The sequence below is a fragment of the Cardiocondyla obscurior genome, linkage group LG04 (assembly GCF_019399895.1).
Source record: "Cardiocondyla obscurior isolate alpha-2009 linkage group LG04, Cobs3.1, whole genome shotgun sequence".
NCBI classification, from domain to species: domain Eukaryota; kingdom Metazoa; phylum Arthropoda; class Insecta; order Hymenoptera; family Formicidae; genus Cardiocondyla; species Cardiocondyla obscurior.
In genome coordinates this window covers 3,127,647-3,144,190 of record NC_091867.1, presented here as the reverse complement: position 1 = coordinate 3,144,190, position 16,544 = coordinate 3,127,647, and the positions used below count along the sequence as shown (strand labels likewise).

The 16,544-nt window shown below is 33.3% G+C and overlaps 1 protein-coding gene and 1 long non-coding RNA gene across 4 annotated transcripts in view; one reads left to right on the top strand and one right to left on the bottom strand.

Annotated features, from left to right (window-relative positions):
• The window catches only part of LOC139101594 (otoferlin), a 29,130-nt gene that overhangs the window by 5,168 nt on the left and 7,418 nt on the right, over positions 1-16,544 (bottom strand). For 2 of the 3 annotated variants that reach the window (XM_070654858.1, XM_070654860.1), the window contains exons 3-16: positions 14,795-14,983; positions 13,509-13,780; positions 9,870-10,137; positions 8,736-8,912; positions 8,295-8,357; positions 7,848-7,932; positions 6,031-6,374; positions 5,536-5,846; positions 5,139-5,382; positions 4,764-5,000; positions 4,252-4,560; positions 4,009-4,161; positions 573-773; positions 238-489 (exon numbers count right to left, since the gene is read on the bottom strand). In XM_070654858.1, the coding sequence (XP_070510959.1) occupies positions 238-489; positions 573-773; positions 4,009-4,161; positions 4,252-4,560; positions 4,764-5,000; positions 5,139-5,382; positions 5,536-5,846; positions 6,031-6,374; positions 7,848-7,932; positions 8,295-8,357; positions 8,736-8,912; positions 9,870-10,137; positions 13,509-13,780; positions 14,795-14,983 (3,105 nt within the window). The remainder of the gene's footprint in view (positions 1-237; positions 490-572; positions 774-4,008; positions 4,162-4,251; positions 4,561-4,763; positions 5,001-5,138; positions 5,383-5,535; positions 5,847-6,030; positions 6,375-7,847; positions 7,933-8,294; positions 8,358-8,735; positions 8,913-9,869; positions 10,138-13,508; positions 13,781-14,794; positions 14,984-16,544) is intronic. The other variant, XM_070654861.1, reaches the window with a different exon arrangement.
• LOC139101616 (uncharacterized) lies at positions 2,439-3,802 on the top strand. Its single transcript, XR_011545586.1, has 4 exons — positions 2,439-2,634; positions 2,848-2,884; positions 3,110-3,440; positions 3,724-3,802. It is a non-coding gene; the product is annotated as an uncharacterized lncRNA (long non-coding RNA).

Below are 16,544 nucleotides of genomic sequence, written 5' to 3'. Positions count from 1 at the left end.
ACTTAATACAAAACTTTAAAAAAATATTTTTTACCGACTTATATATTAAATATTATTTTAATAATTTTGAGCACATTAATTGCACATAAAACAGCCATGCACTTTAAACAAAATCTGCTGATTATAATTTCAAACATTAGATAAAATCTTAACAAGTAGATAAATTTTCACGTTTTAAAAGTAATACATAACAATTATTTATAGAATAAAAGATAGTAATAAAACTGTTTGACATACCACTTTATCCTGATCAAATAGCTCGATGACGATAGAGGGTGGATCCTTTTTAATCTCTTCGGCAGTGCCATAGATTAAAATATCATCAAACAACAGCAATTCGTCCCATGTTGGGCTGAGGGTTTCGTCGATCACTTGAGTGGTCCTACAAAACTCACCACAAATCACTCTCGCAAATGGATCAGATAAACCAGATGCATCACTGCCGATCAGAGATCTGGCTTGATACATGTGAGCCCTCAACTGAAATTTCTAGCAAACATATCAGAATAATTAAAAATAATATTATGCATTTTTTTACATGGAAAATTATGTAAATAAAAAAATATATTTACATGCTTTTGGGTATAATGAATTACAGTAGGTGGTAAAGCACGAGGCCTTTCCACATTTCTCAATTCATGACTAATTTCATATCCCTTTGGTAAGCTTTGAATAAAATACTTCTTATGCTTTAATATTCCTAGCCACATATAGATCTGCAATTTCGTTTGGATTGCCCATCCTGAAGGTCCAAATCTTTTCTTGCCTGGAAGCTATATATAAATCCATATGATACATAAGAAATAATACAATATTAAACGTTAGTATTATATTAGCCCCAGTGACAGGTGGGACTGATACATTCCCTCTTGGAAAAATTAGTTGTACAATTATTATTGTTTTTTCTATGTAAAAAAAAAACTAATTTACTTACAATTTTCAGCAAGAAATTAAAAATATTTGTACGTACCTCACGTGGCATTTTAAATATTTTTCATTCTTTCAAATGTAATATATGTATATATAATACATAAATTATATTCTTATTTTTGAGTTAATTATATGCAGAGCAATAAATAATTAACGTAACTAACGAGTATCGCGACGTATCCAACAGTAACAATATCGGCAATAAATCGAAGTGAATATTAAATACAATATCTAATGTGTAAAATGTTTTATAATTTGTAAAACAGCCTAAATTAGCCTACATATACCAGATAAAAATTTCGGGGCAATTCGGATAGTCCCGCGGACTCTCGGCAATCTCGACTCCCACCACTCTCGGCCGCCGTCGCACGGCTGACGGTGCAGCGGCGCATCAGTCGGACTTAGCAGTACTTAGCGAGTGGAACTGTCGAGAGCTCTCGTCGTTAAAAACGCCGAAAGGTAACTAAATTTGCTAATTAAAGCAATCGGTTCACACTAATTATCATTTTCGATTGCTCACCTTTACGAGTAGAGCATGTGCGAAGTGAATATTACGCGTAAAATCACTCAACGTCGCAGTTTAGTTTGTCGCGTATCCGATTCGATTACTTTCGTCTTGTGTCATAAACTTTTTCCCCCATAATTACGATCTTGTGCGGTGAATAGAAGAGAATCTATCTAATCAGTTATTCGTTTTCTGTTTAGATGAAAACCCGGGGAAACCAGTACTTTCGTCGCCGATATCAAGGTCATTGAACGTCGGACGGTTGAAGCATTTGGGAGACACGGATAGTTCATGCGCAGCACCGTGCCGTGATCAGCCTGCAGCGATCTCCTGCCTTTCCGCCATATTTCGGGGTCTCGGCCGGTCGGCCGCCGGTCAAGCAACAACATCGCGAGTGACCTTTCGTCTTTTGAAGTAAGTTCCATTCTCATGGTGTTTGCTGCGACCATTGTGGCTAACGTACGTGACTCCTCCTCCTCCTCTCGATCCCCTCGACCGCCAAGAACGGGAGACGTAGTAGTAAGACGCGTTTCCTTTCAGTCCACTGTTCTCTGTGACCGCGCTCCGCGGACATGTATTATACCACGCGCTTCGTGTGAGATTCGACGCACATCACGCCAGGGTAACGTACGCTAGACGTCGTCGCCGCAGCAAACGCCATATCTATCTACGTTCTACGTAGCGTTAGGCCGTTGCGTTGAAAGAGTTACGGTGCCGTCCACTCAGCTGACTTGATACCTGATCTACGACAATCGCGCGAGCTACGGGAATCTCGATAGTGTACAAGACTCGTGCACTGTGTTTAGGTCATCGCGTCACGTCGCACGTAATAGCAGACTACACTGAAAGCAACGCGAGTGGGTTTCTACACGCGCCGTAAAGTGATTGTACTTTTACAGTATATTCTCTTAGTTGATTTGTTATTAACCAAGTGAAATTTCTGTTCTGTTTCAGACCTAAAGGAGAAGCTGAAAGTGTTCTCGTCGTTGATATTCTATAAACGAACCGCCGGCGATTCGTCCGATTTTGTTTCGCGAGTGTCGTGCCAGGTCGCGCGATTTTAACTTATCCGGGATTATTCGCGAGTGCTGAAGGAGGACCAGTCTGACATCCCGAGAGGAGGAGAAGGACCAGTCTGACATTCCGAGAGGAGGAGGAGGCTCAGGAAGGGCAGCATGCCTCGGCGGAGCATCCCCAAGGTAAGGATTAGTTTTATATTTCTATAAAATTAAGATTTTCTTTTTTTTTTTTTGGTCTTAATTCATCGTTTTCTTTTTTTAATACCAATTAGAAATAATAATTCAACTAAAATATTAATTAAAAGCGCGTGAAAATTATTTTTATTTTTAAACAGTGAATATTACTTTGATATATCTCTCTCAACAATAAAAAAATTTATTTGTTTGTTACAGGATTGTCGTAACTCCGCTGCTGCGCATCAATTAATAGGTCAGTTGCATGCTTTTTTCATACTAACATTGTAGGGAAATAGACAGTCCACGTGAAAAATTAATTACAATAAAATATAAAAATATAAATCATAATATACAACTCGCGCAATTTATAAAAATAAAAAATAATATTAAATAATATTAAACAGAAATAGCTTCGCGTATAATAACTACTAACACCAAATTGTATTAATTAACTGTATATTTTCTCCCTTTGCATCAGCACAGCACAATCTCCGGAGGAGCGAAAGTGCTTTCGTCGCCGACATAACTAACTAAACGAACTGCAGCCAGTTCGTCGGTCGTTTTTTTTTCTTCGGGAATGTCGTTAAAGTTTTCGGGCGTGTGACTTTGCTACACGAGTTTTATAAACGCGAGTGCCGTTTAACATCGCGCGGAAGACAGTATTAAATAATTAATTCTCGCGATGTAAATTCACTCGGTCGCGAATTATCGCGAGTTTCCAGTACGCGGAAGGACGGCTCGACACGTCCCAAACTGAGTGGAGGAGGAGGCCCAGGATGGGCGTCCTGCATCAGCGGAGCAACCCTGAGGTAACTATCAATTTTAATTTCTATAAAAATTAACATTTTACTGACTATCAGAATCCTTTTGTCGTTGCAATACCAATAAATAAATAATAGAGTTTAATATAAATGAAAAAGTTTTTAATTCTAGGAAAAATTTAAATTGTTATTTAATTGTTTTAGAAATATTCAAATAATAGATTTTTATTTTAATTGTTTAACTAAAAATTTAGAAACGCGTAAAAATTATTTTATACTGTGTATACTATTTCAATCTCTACAATTTAATTTTTATTATTGTTTGTTACAGAGTCATCGATGCTGCATATAACTCCGCTGCTGCGCATCGACCGGTGAGTCGCATGGTTTATTTTTTTTTATAATGCACTCCGATTTTAGGGTTATAAAAAATTGTACAAATCGTACAATTGCATAAAATAATATGAAAAATAATAATAATAAAAGGGGTCGCGTAATATTAAATATTCGCGATATTAATACGTATTTAAAGTGTTCTATCACCGAAATCTTAATAATTATTTAATACATTAAATTATATACAAGACTATTTGCGAAACTGATTCAATATACTTACCTTGAGAAACATAGTCTGCACTTTGCCGCAATGTCGGCCGCATTCCTCGTCAACTACTGAATAAATCAGCTCGCGACCAGGTATCCTCTGATATGCCACTCGTCTTCCTGAGCTAATCACCCAGATGAATACATCTGGCAGAGAGTCTTGCGGCTGTAAAAAGAATAGAGTTTATCGATTATATAAAGCACATATGTAACGGTACAAATATAACATTAGAAAAAAAAAATAAGAAACAGTTACATCCTCAACGAGAAATTTTAATTTCTGCAAGTAACTGTGGGCCGTCTTTAGTCTTTCCTTGAAACTGCTTTTAGTCACGAGAGCTTTGAGATTGCGCGACAGGATTCCGATATTTTCTACTTCTCGTTGGCATAGTTTCGTACGCTCCTTGTCCAGTTTCGTTTTTCCAACACCGGGACCAGTCACGCTAGATTTGCTAATACTGACGTAACGGTTACAATTGGCGCTCAGCTCCTCAAGAGTAGATTTTAAAAGCTTTTCACACGTTGAGTCTTCCAAATGCGATTGTACTTCCGACAATCCTTCCTCCTACCGGGAATATAAAGAAAAGCCGTGCTGCGTTATCGGGTTTATTGTAAATCTATTGAATTAAAAACGCGGTAATCTCTTTACTGTAGTCAGATATAATGTATAGTAACTGCGCTATGTTATTATTAAAAAAAAAAAATTGATGCGAATAGAAATCAAAGCTTGAATAGTTATAGTTAATAATATTAAAATTGCAAACTCACCAGTTTGTCGACAATCTTGCCGATAATATTACTGTTGTACATTCTTCGTCTGTAATCCGGCCATATACTTCTCACATGAAGGCACGGCTTATCGTCCCAATACGGCAAGAAATAATAAATTTTATCGTGTGTCATCGGTTTACTAGCCGGCGTGGTACTTTGCCAGGATCCAGTGAGAATTTCTTGTAAGTCTTCTTCGTCCCCGCTCGTTCCGCCTTTCGATCCTCTATCGTACATCTGTAACATAACAGGCTTTACTTCACAAAATTTCTTCCTGATTATTTTCTGCTTTTTTTTTTTGAGGCGGGTTAACGAGATAAATTCCTAACTTTCTTTCGAGGACACTTAAAAATTTAATCGTACAAAATCTTTCACCTTGAAACTTTCATTGTGACCGTCGAGAGCGTTGCCTGCATTTCCAATCGATATTTCAAAGTACATCGGCTTATCGCTGATCTTCTTATCAATCATTGTGGCGTCCATAATTGTGGAGAATAGGAAGAACTCTTCGTTTCTTGCATAAGCGGTTTCGTTGACGGGCACTGTCGGTTCCACCTCAACTTCCGACGGTGCTATTTCCACGTTATCGGTGATTTCGGTTCGTATCGCTATCAATAGTCTAGATTTGAAAAATAATCGAAAAGATAGAATAAGTTACGACACAACATATCTCGTTCTACAGGAAATGTTTCATCTCTAATCAATTTTACATCAATTGATTTTAACTGTATATATTTTTAATTATTAAAAAATATTAATTATACTACACAACCTTGCTCTATACGAAATTCCCTCGCCCAAGCCAGTGTTCAAAGTCGAATGCTCGTCTATGAGACTGTAATCTCTGATGCTGCCGTAAAGATGAATGAAAGCCGGACCATAGGTCGGCAGAAAACCCTTTTCTCCGTCGTTGCTAATTTGCTTTAAGTCGACGAAGTGTGTACCGATGACGGTGGCGTGCACCGGGTCGTTATCGCATAATTGTATCTTTATCCTCTGACAAAGAGGAGGAAACATCTCAGTAAAGACTATCTGTTCGTTCCATACCGGGGCGTAGCTATGTCTCTTCACGCTCGTTTTTCCCTGTAGTTACCAAATTTGTATTTTAATTAAATTCCTTCTTGCAAGTTTCAAATAACATCGTAAATCAGGTAGCTAACTACTTTGATTAGAAATATAGCGATAATTATTATATTTAAAAATAATTTTTAATATTTAAATTAGCAAAGCGCGTAAAAAAAAAAAGAGGATAATTTTTAAAGCTTACGCTAAGTCCAGCAAAGGACACTTGAACGTATGGATCCACCAAGTCTTTCACTTCTCCTGTAAAAGCTTTTTTTACGTTCGCCATAATGCTGCTGTTCATTTTCGGCAAACCATCGGCTCTGTACACCTTCACTATAAATCTCGCACGTTGCCTCTCGATTGGCACACCATCCGGCAATAAGAGATTACCCTCGATATCGTCTTCGTCCTTTTCGCTTTTGGGTGGGATCTTTATGGTATCGCCTTTACCAATAACACTTATATCGCATTTTAAGTAGCCTTTAGGTCCACCGGCAATGTCATCCGGGTCGGTGAGCAGAGCCCACTTATGATAAAATTGATGATCTAGGAATTAAATTTACGTCGATCGTTGAAACGCGATGGTTTATCAAAGAAAAAAAGAAATTTACGATTAACTTGAAAGTTTATCCAAAAAAAAAAGCAGCACACGTATTATAGAAATACAAAAATAATATTTTAAAAGGAAATATTTAATTTCAGAATTTGACATTTTACATTTTTTTATGAAATAAAAAATAAAATTTTTTTTGTACAAATATACATATATGAAATTATGTTTTGAAAATTAATGGTACCAGATTAAAATAAAATGCTGAAAGTTTTTGTATTAATAATTTTTTTATGCTGTTGTTTGCTTTTATCATATGCTTTTTCGGTCTTTTTTTTTCCGGATAAATTCTCTGACTTTTAATGTACAGTTTACAATGTGACAGTTATTGAAATAGAGATGAAAGAGAATAGCAAAGAATTAAAAGAGAGATCTGTAAAAGAGCAATCGTAAAGCCCTGATTTCCTTAGTGTATAAAACAGTTCGAAAAATAAAATTGCAATTTATATTTCAATTTTCGACCTCTGTATATATTTTTTTTTTTTTTTTTTTGAAAATGCGTTTTAAATTGAGAATCCAGAGTAATATGAATATCACCTCCAATGGTATACATTTTAAATTTTACTTTTGTTAACTTTTAATAATACTTTTGAAAATGTTTGATTGGTTTATTCGATAATTACGTGTTTCGCCCACGCATTATGACTTTAATTATATTCAGAACGCATCAATATATTAAAAAGTATCAATTAAACTTGATATGTAATCCTTTTATCATTATCAAACACGTGCCATTGCCATTTCTAACATCAATTTAAAGCGTTAATTATTTTCTACAAATAAAAAAGAATCTGGTTACAGCATTGGACGGTATGCGAGAATTATACAACCTTAATGCAATTAAACATGTGATTACGATGCACTGTTAATGGCGTAATCGATATTTTGTTCGGGACCTTTAGCTTTGATTAATTTGTTCAAGTTTATTAGAGCGTCGAAAATTGGTATACATATACTGCATATCGAATCTCATACCAGGTGTACTACTTGACAATTTAATTTACGCGCAGCGATAAAACTTTCGGTGGGACACTCGCAGGAACTTGTTTAATTGGTTAAATAAAGCAACGAATACTTTTATCGCGATGAAATTCGCGTGAAGTATCTCTGAATTTTCGCAAAAAAAAAAATAAAATAAAATAAATAAAAAAAAAATTTAAAAAACCCTTGGTTTGAAATGTAACTGATTACTTCGGTATTCATTGTTATTTTATTTTCAAAACTTTTTGTGTTTAAATAATTTGTACTTTGTAGTTTTAATTTTCTCAACACTAACGACGTATTGTGCTTTTTAATTTTAAATATAATTTTTGGTTATCGCGAGCTGTTTAACGCGAGTGTTTCCGAGAGAATGAAATTTCCGAGTACACCGAGTAGTAGACTCATCCATGGTCTCGGGAAACCTGTACCTGGTTGTGCCCATACAGTCGCGATGTCTAACTTAAAGCTGCCCAACGTTAGATTAGCGCGTAAGAGATTCCGCGATTGCTGCACCTGCATGTTATTAACAAAAATATGCTGTTTTAGCCTCTTTCTTATCCTCCCACATTCTTATCTTCATTATAAATCGCTCCATCTGTTATCTAATAATATCATTCGCTAGTGTTATAATTCCCAAAAGCAATTTAATGTTCTTTCGCCTTAAATCATTCTTGTTTAATAGGTTTTCGACATTTATTTAAATTTCCATTACGAACAAGAGAAATGTAACGGAGCGAAATTATTTAGAAATTATTCAGAACGCACGATTTTATCGTGCAACTAACCGCGTCCCCGATGTATTAAATATGAATGAGCAAATTAATTTAATCTTCTCGTTTTCAAAGTTTTGAATGAATACGTGCAGGTAAACTCACCGACAGCGTAATGATTTTATCGAAGAGCATAACGGGCGGCATATGGAAATCGAAGACGAAGTACTGAAAATAAACGCGAAAGACTTGATTAACAGAAGCAAAATAATTCAAACGTAATTTTAAAATTTTTTATTGTTATTAGGAGATTTTAAAGATTAGTTTAGAATAAGAAATAATTAAAATAAAATAAAAAAAAACATTAATATTTAAAATATTCGAAAAGTACAGGGATATAGAAACGTGAAATTTAATAAAAAGAAAACGCAAAGTACTGATGAATATATGAATTATAATATTTTCGCAAAAAGTAATTTTTTTTAATTCAAAATTTTAATACTTAGTTTAAAAAATTATGTAGCTTATTTTGTTCACAGTTTTATTCAAATTCGTCGTGCATATAGTAAAGAAATAATTAATAGATAATGTATTTTTTATTCTTACTTCGTTATAATATGGGCAATTCGTCGATTCCTTAACGCTTGTATATTTGCGTTGATCTCCAATTTGTACGCAGACGACCGGATCCATGTTGAGACCGGCGAGTTGCCGCGCTTCTATGATCGTAACGCATACCTGATAATCTTGGGCTTTTAACGCGCTTTGCCAGGTATCGCTCGCCTGTGAAACGAGAAAAGTTCGCGTTAATGCAAACAAAGTTAGGGAACTTGAATCACGATGCAGAATATCAAATGACAACGCCTTTGAATCTGCGCAAGTACATATAAAATGTTTGCTTTAATATAGGGAAAGCAAAGAAATACCTTTTTGTCATCTTTCAACTGCTTTAAAAGCGAATTTAACGTAATGATTCACGTCTAAAGTTACTCGATTGAGAGAAATTTTAGGTAACATATGTATGGTACGGTACGAACATAGTAAAGAATTTGAAACTCAGTTGACCATCAGGACGAATCAAATCCGAGAAATTTTTCGCACAAATAGCTTTCACGGTTATCGTGTACATTACATCTATGTTTGAAATAAAGTCACGTATCTGTTCGGTATAAAAGGAATATACTATCTCGCTTCTCCAAAAAAATGTTGCAGACTTCAAACAGATGTTTAAAACAGAACCAAGAAATATTTTACTTCGCGTTTTAATTGCAAATTGCTAATCGTTTACAAAATAACTTAACATAGAACAGATGATATAGAAATAGAGGAGATCAAAGCTGTTTATTGTAAAGGAAAAACAAAGCAAACGAAATTAATACAGTTTTTTTTTGTAAAAATTTCTCTTTGCGTTTAATTTAAACTTGTTCTCTCAGAATCGATTGACCTCAATCTCGTTTAAAGATAATTACGTCGTCATTTATAGATAATTGCTGAGTCAGTATTATCGTAAATGCTTAATGCAATTTGCCGTGACATTTCAAAATTACTTTCCGCGAAAGCTCCATTTCTTTTGAAAATATCCGTGAAACATCTGTTGAATTTCTAATACTTAGAACAAGGAAGAGTGAAATTTTCCTTGTTATATTGCAACAAACTTATAATTGGGCAAATTAAATTATAATGTTTAATAATAATATAAGTTAATAATAAATATTAATTATTACTTGAGATGATTTTCACCTTAGGTTTAACCTTAAGTTTCTTAGCCGGTTTTACAACTGTCTCCTCTTGCTCAGGTTTGGCGCTTAATTGACTGTCGTTATCGGACGTGTTTGTTTCGAGGGATGTCATAGAATTCGTTCGCGAAGGTTCGTTTGAAGTTGGACAGCTAGAATCCTGTTTATCAAGTAGTTCTCTCGTTTCTGAGTTGCTGTCGCAGGACCTAGCACGTGGCGGTCTTTGTTTCCCCAATTTCAATAGCGATCGCACGGTTCTCAAAGTGGTATTTCTAAAGAAAAGAGATCTATTAGGAATCTAATATATTGAGAAATAAATCAAATTTAATTTTAATAACTTTTGTATGGTCTATGTTGAAAAAATTAAACCTTATCGATTAAAAAAATAAGACTGATTAAAAAAAGTTTAATATAAATATAGACAGTGTAATGTAGATATAAATAGATTTTCTGTATTTTTTTCAAGTATCAGTTCTTCATTCAGAACATAATCTGTTCAGTATATTAGAAGAAAGAAAGAAGGGTATTAAAACTTTTATTTTCCAGTTTAGGTATTAACGTTTAACTCTAGGGGAAACGGATATATCTCGATTTCTTCGTATATTATTTTTCACAGCGTATGAACATAACTTTTCTCTTTTTGAGCTAACTCGGTAAATCATTTACTAACACCTCATATCGCTTCCGTCAGGTTTCTTGTCGTTGCACATCGAGAACTTCAACGATCTCGACCCGATGGCATTACTCACTCTAAAGCCGTAATATCATCCGCTTGTAACCGTAAATATACACGCGCATCGGCGGATTAAAATACTTAGAGGTTGCAAACATTGAAATTGAATTCCAAATCCCTTAATCACTTAATGTATGAATTAAATCTAGGTAACATAAAATAATATCACTTTCTTAATTCTTACATATTACTGAGCTTGACAAAAAAGCATTTACAGATGTATAAATATGTAGATGTTCATAGGTTTAACTAAGTATTATTTTTAAAATTAAATTCTATATTTTATAAATTATTTTTATTAATATTTAATAAAATTACTAACACCTTAAAAAGTAAAGTTATAAAACTTAAACAAAATTAGAAAATGTGTGAGTTAATTGATAAGCTTTTTTTTTTTTTTTATTTATTAGTAATTCGCTAATAGAAGCACGTGTCGTGCAAATTGAAACGGGGGCAAAACTGAAGAGTCTAAGTTCTATAATACGTCGCATCTGTGTTATTTCGATTCTCGTCGATTATGACAAGAGGAGACCGTGGGCGGTTTTGCGAACGAGGATATGTCACGAGTACATTATTACGCGTATGGACGATCATGAGTTACGTTCGATTACGTTCTCGCGTCGAGAGGTAGAGACAGGAATTGCTATGACTCTCCCAGGAGAGTTTAATCCTCTTGCGAGATATAAAAAGCAACTTCTTTCTCAACGTATCGAGATAAGATCCTAATAATACCCTACATGAAGTAGTATAAGCTACAGCCATCTTTCATTCTGAGATAGCAAACAAAAAAAAAAGAAAAAAAACTAGCACGATTGTGATTAGATCCGCGAACCTTTTTAATTAAATTAAAAAAAATATCACAACACTTCTTATTTACTTATCGTCTAATAACAGATCTGTTTCTCTCTTTCTCTCTTTTTTTTTCTCAGTAAACTAACAATAAAAAAACAATTTTTATTTATCACCAATGTTGAAAATATTTCTAGTTTAGTGACATTAAGCTTTATTAATTTTGTGCGTGAAGTTATTGGGTTACATACATCGCACATGTAATATTTCTATCTGGCAATTTATTCTTTCGATCGTGTACCAATATCTTATACAAATATTTTACCAATAAGTCACTTGTTTCATATTTTATATATTGCCGAATGTATATATGTACAAGAATAATGTATGTATCTCACGTCTTCCTCCTCTGACCTTTTCGCCGTAAAAAAGTTCATCAAGATCATCGTGATAACGAACTTTAACACATCACCGGCATTATTGAGATTGTCTAACGCTTTGTCTCCCTTATTAAACAATCTTTTCACGTTTCGGTGACGTCGATGAAGCACCGGTACGTGATAGCAAGATATTTAATATTAAAACGCGAATTAACTGACGTAATCGTAGGCAATTTATAAAGGTCAATATACGTATATTAAAAAAAAAATTTTTATGAAACTTAAAATGCAGTGGAAAATACATTTATATTTGTCATTTTATTTATATTTATAAAACACGAAAATATAAAACAAATTTGAATAAAATATAACTTTAAACTTTTGCAAAAGTAAATATGGAAAGTAAATTTTGTAAAAAAAAATATTATCGACGACATATTGATAAAATCTATTTTTTAAAGAAATATAAAAATATATATATATGAAGAAATATTTATTAAAAAAGCTGTTCTTCTTATAATTACTAGTTGTAATTCTTAATTTAAAAAGAATGGATTACAGTAAAATGCAATTTTCCGTCTTTTGATAGCGTGTAAAAAGTAAACGCTAATGAAGATATATCTCTGCACATTTCGTGTTCAGTTTTCTATCCCGCGATACAAAATACGAAACTCCTAAATAAAACGCATCGTGTAGTTCATTTCTATGCAATTTTAAGTTCAAATAAAATGAAAAATTGCTGTTGTGGTATGACTATAAAGTTCAAAGTTTTATACCCTCTATATATTTTTGTCAGTGTAATTGTACAATTACTTTATAACATTGTTATAAATATAAAAATATTATAGAAGAATGCTTATTTAGTAAATATTTAAATAATTATATTTCCTAATAAAAGTATTTAGAATAATTCATGTTTTAATTTGCAATTGTTAAACGTAACTTTCATTTATATGTACGTGGTTTTTCACATATTTCCAATAAAGTTGTAACAGAAGCATAACGGTTAGCAGTAAAAAAAAAAAAAAAGTTTTAATCGCAGTCACATAAAGTTTAATATCGTAGTACGATATATTGCACGCGAAAACGATTTCTTTAACAAGTACGTTTTTATAAAACAAATAAAAAAAAAGCGCTAACCATTTCCTGCATGTGCTATTTTCGTTAGATTAATACTGCTAGCTGCTAATTCAATATTTGGCTTTGTTCTTAAATAGATTTATTAGCTTGAAACGTAAACATGATACGTAGTTTAATATATGACTTTGGCGAATAATTTTAACGAAGTTTACACACGCGCATCGGTCCTTTCGGCGATGTATTTTCGTGTATATATGTATATATACATTTGATGTAATTTAATACTGGGCGTGGAGTGACAAACTATATGTAGATCTTAACATATATATATATATGTAATAATTCACGTAATTATTTCGTTTATGTTTCCGACACGTCGCGTCGCATACATTTCTCGAAAAATATGAAATTTACAATAACTATTGCTACTGCAATACGACGTATTGTGTTTAATTATTTATTTTCATTATTATTAATTATTTATACTATAATTATGTGGCACATATTCGCCTCCCTAGACTGAGGGAAAATATTACAGAGTGCGCGACATTTCATTAAGCGTAAAATTGAGTAAATTCTGATGAATCATTGTAATACGTGCACGAAATCAACATTAGGATATTAATGGTAGTCTTTACTATTCGTGATTAGTTGCACTCACCGTTTTCCGGTGTCAGGTGACTTTTCGCTAGATAGAGAAGTGCCTCTTGGTAGGAAACCCTTTTTCGATGTTTTCTCGGGAGTGTGCCAAGAGCCCTTTCTTTTTCCACTGGTTGAGCTACTGTTGGCCTGCTCGAGGCTTTTCTCAAGGTTCGCGATGTTCTGCTCGATGTCGATCAGCATTTGTTGCTCGTCCTCCATTATTTCTGAGACCGCGTACGAGCTGCAGCTTCCGTCCGGGGGGTTGTAACGAATTTCGAAGCACACCACCGCCTGCACACGCGAACAGCGTATTTAAAGAGATTGATCGATAGGTGTTAAGATGATCGGTGCGTTTAACGGAAGTAAAAGAAATATCGTGCGCGAACTTTGTTCTTTGGGGCCGAGCATGAGTTCGCCGTAACGACGACAGCTAGAGTAATGTTACGACATAAATTAGAGTAACTTGGCGGAAAATGCGCGTACGCTCGTTTAAAAATGTCTAACAATTTCCAATATTACCAGGACTATTTGGAAAGCGTGATCTAGCATGCAAAAAGTAAATTTATCCGTAAATGGATTGGAAAGTAAAAAACCCGGTATAAATTTTGATAAAGAGACAAAAAAAAAGAAATACAAAATTTAATATTTTTGCGTGTAAGAATATAATTTTGTACTTATCATATAAATACTTTCCTTTAAGAGATAAGATAATAAAATAGTAATGTAGTTCCAAATGTATACTTATCCAGATACAGTAATACTGAAAAGTTATGAGTACATCTGTCTGTTCAAAATGTTAAATGTCAGTCACGTAAATACTTTTTATGCGAGAACGTTCTCCGAAAAAAAAGAAAAAAAGAAAAAAAAAAAGTAATGCGGTTGCCGTAGAGGAAATAGGGTAAAAGAAAAAAGAACAAACTTAAATAAAATAAAATATACACAGGTCTTTTAAATGTTAAAAAAAAAAATTTATTTTTTTTTACATTTAAACTGTAAATGTTTCGCATTTTATAATTTCTCTTTACAGAAGAATATAAACGAAGTTTTAAGTAAAAAAACGATTAAAACGTTTGAAAGTTTAGACTGTACTGTGAAAAATTATTGTCGACAACTATTTGAGAATATGTAAGAGACGAGAGAGAACAGCGATATGTTTAAAATTTTAATGCGAGCAATAACATTTTGTAGTACGATACGAAACGTACGATATTCAAGTCACGTAACGATTATTTGTCGAAGTATGTGCAATATGTATTGCGTTTACATATTCCGTTGTTCTCTCCTTTATTGGATATTGAAACGTACCGGAAGAGGTTTGTTATTGAGATCGACTAGCGAATCCGATACCAGAATTCTTCCTTCGCGTACCACCGTTTGCAGCACCAGACCATATTTTGCTGCAACCCTTTCGTTTCTTAGAACCCCACGTGATACAATTGCTAGCTGCAATATTTCCGCTTCGTCTACGGGTCTTCCTAAATTCCACGTAAAACTCTGAAAATAATGAATTAATTATTTAAAACGCACGTTTTTTTATTACATTTTCAATAAAAAAAATCCAATAGATAAAATAAGAATTGTAGGAAGTCGATACAAGAGAAGACTTACATTAATTTTATAAAATTAAATTGTTTTATATTTAAAATTAGAAATGTTTTATATTTCTGTAAGATTTTAATATTTTACGTTTTATCTATTTCAATATGAATTTAAAAAGGCATATTAAAGCTTAATTTGTTTAAATATACCTTTAATTTTTTTTTTTTTTTTTGTAAAATTGCTTTTTTCTAGAACGAAATATCCAAGAAAAATATTTCTTTCTTTTCGATGTTTTTGCAATGAATTATTGTATGTCCCGTAAGCGATTCGAATCGCTATCGCGAGTTTGCACGCATTCAAGCTGGCACGCACGTAAAGAAACACATGAAAAATAGCGTGATATACACAAAATAGGCGTACATATAAATAAAAGTGAGAGATCGATAAATTGTGAGCATGAACACCTTTGAGAAAACCACTTAAGATACTTAAAAAAAGAGCCGATACTGAGAAAGCTTCTCGAAGCGGAGATAAAAGACGATTTATTATTTACGCTTGAAACGAACGCGAGAAGACGGTCTTTTCTTTTCGTCGTTTTTAATAAAGTAACGTTCATCGTCATGCAGTCGTTTTATTTTAATTTTGTCTTTTCTTCTAGAGAGAAACAGATGATTCAAACAAAATCGATAAGGAGTTAAAAATAATCCGCGGAAACCAAATTACGTTTCTTTTACGAAATCAGATGCATTTTAATATAATCTTATAACATCGGAGCATTGCTTACTCGTACTAAATTCTCAATTTTATTTGGCGAGATAGTTTTAATTTACTTTTAAATTGTAAACGTCAGAACGTAATGAAAAATGGCGTGTCCCTTTGTGCTCGACGTTTATTAATTTAGGTATGCGTCTAGTGATAAGTAGGAATGAATAGGACAGTATGTAAAAAATGTGTTCAACTATTTCTATTCAAAGAGGAAAAATTTAATTTTACGAAATGAAACTTTTTCTATATCTATTTCGCACAAGAATATTCGCGTATTAAATTTTATTATTATTTTATTTTATTTTATTTTTGTCAGTAGTAAAATTACCGTTTTCGCGTAAAGTGGAAAAATATTAAAGATATTCTCGTACTGTTACCTTTCTCTACTTCTTATTTTTTCATTCTAACATTAATTATTTAATGACCTATGCTGCAGCGTGGGTGTTACGCTTCCGTTAAAAGGAAACATGAAATTTTAAAAACTAATCCCGGAAATCGATATCGAATGATCCATTTTAGTAGCATGAGCTTCTTACACAATTTATTTCAATTGACGTATGTTTTATCAAAATCTTTCGAATTCTTGTCAAATCGGATTCTCAATTATATTAAAACCAATATAAACTCATGACTCTTAAATTTATACTCGGACTGTGCAACACTGAGAACTATGTATGCAAATTTTATACGCTCATTAGTTACGTTGTGCTCTCCAAGTTATCAGGAAATTGCAAAGCATTTACTTCCTTCG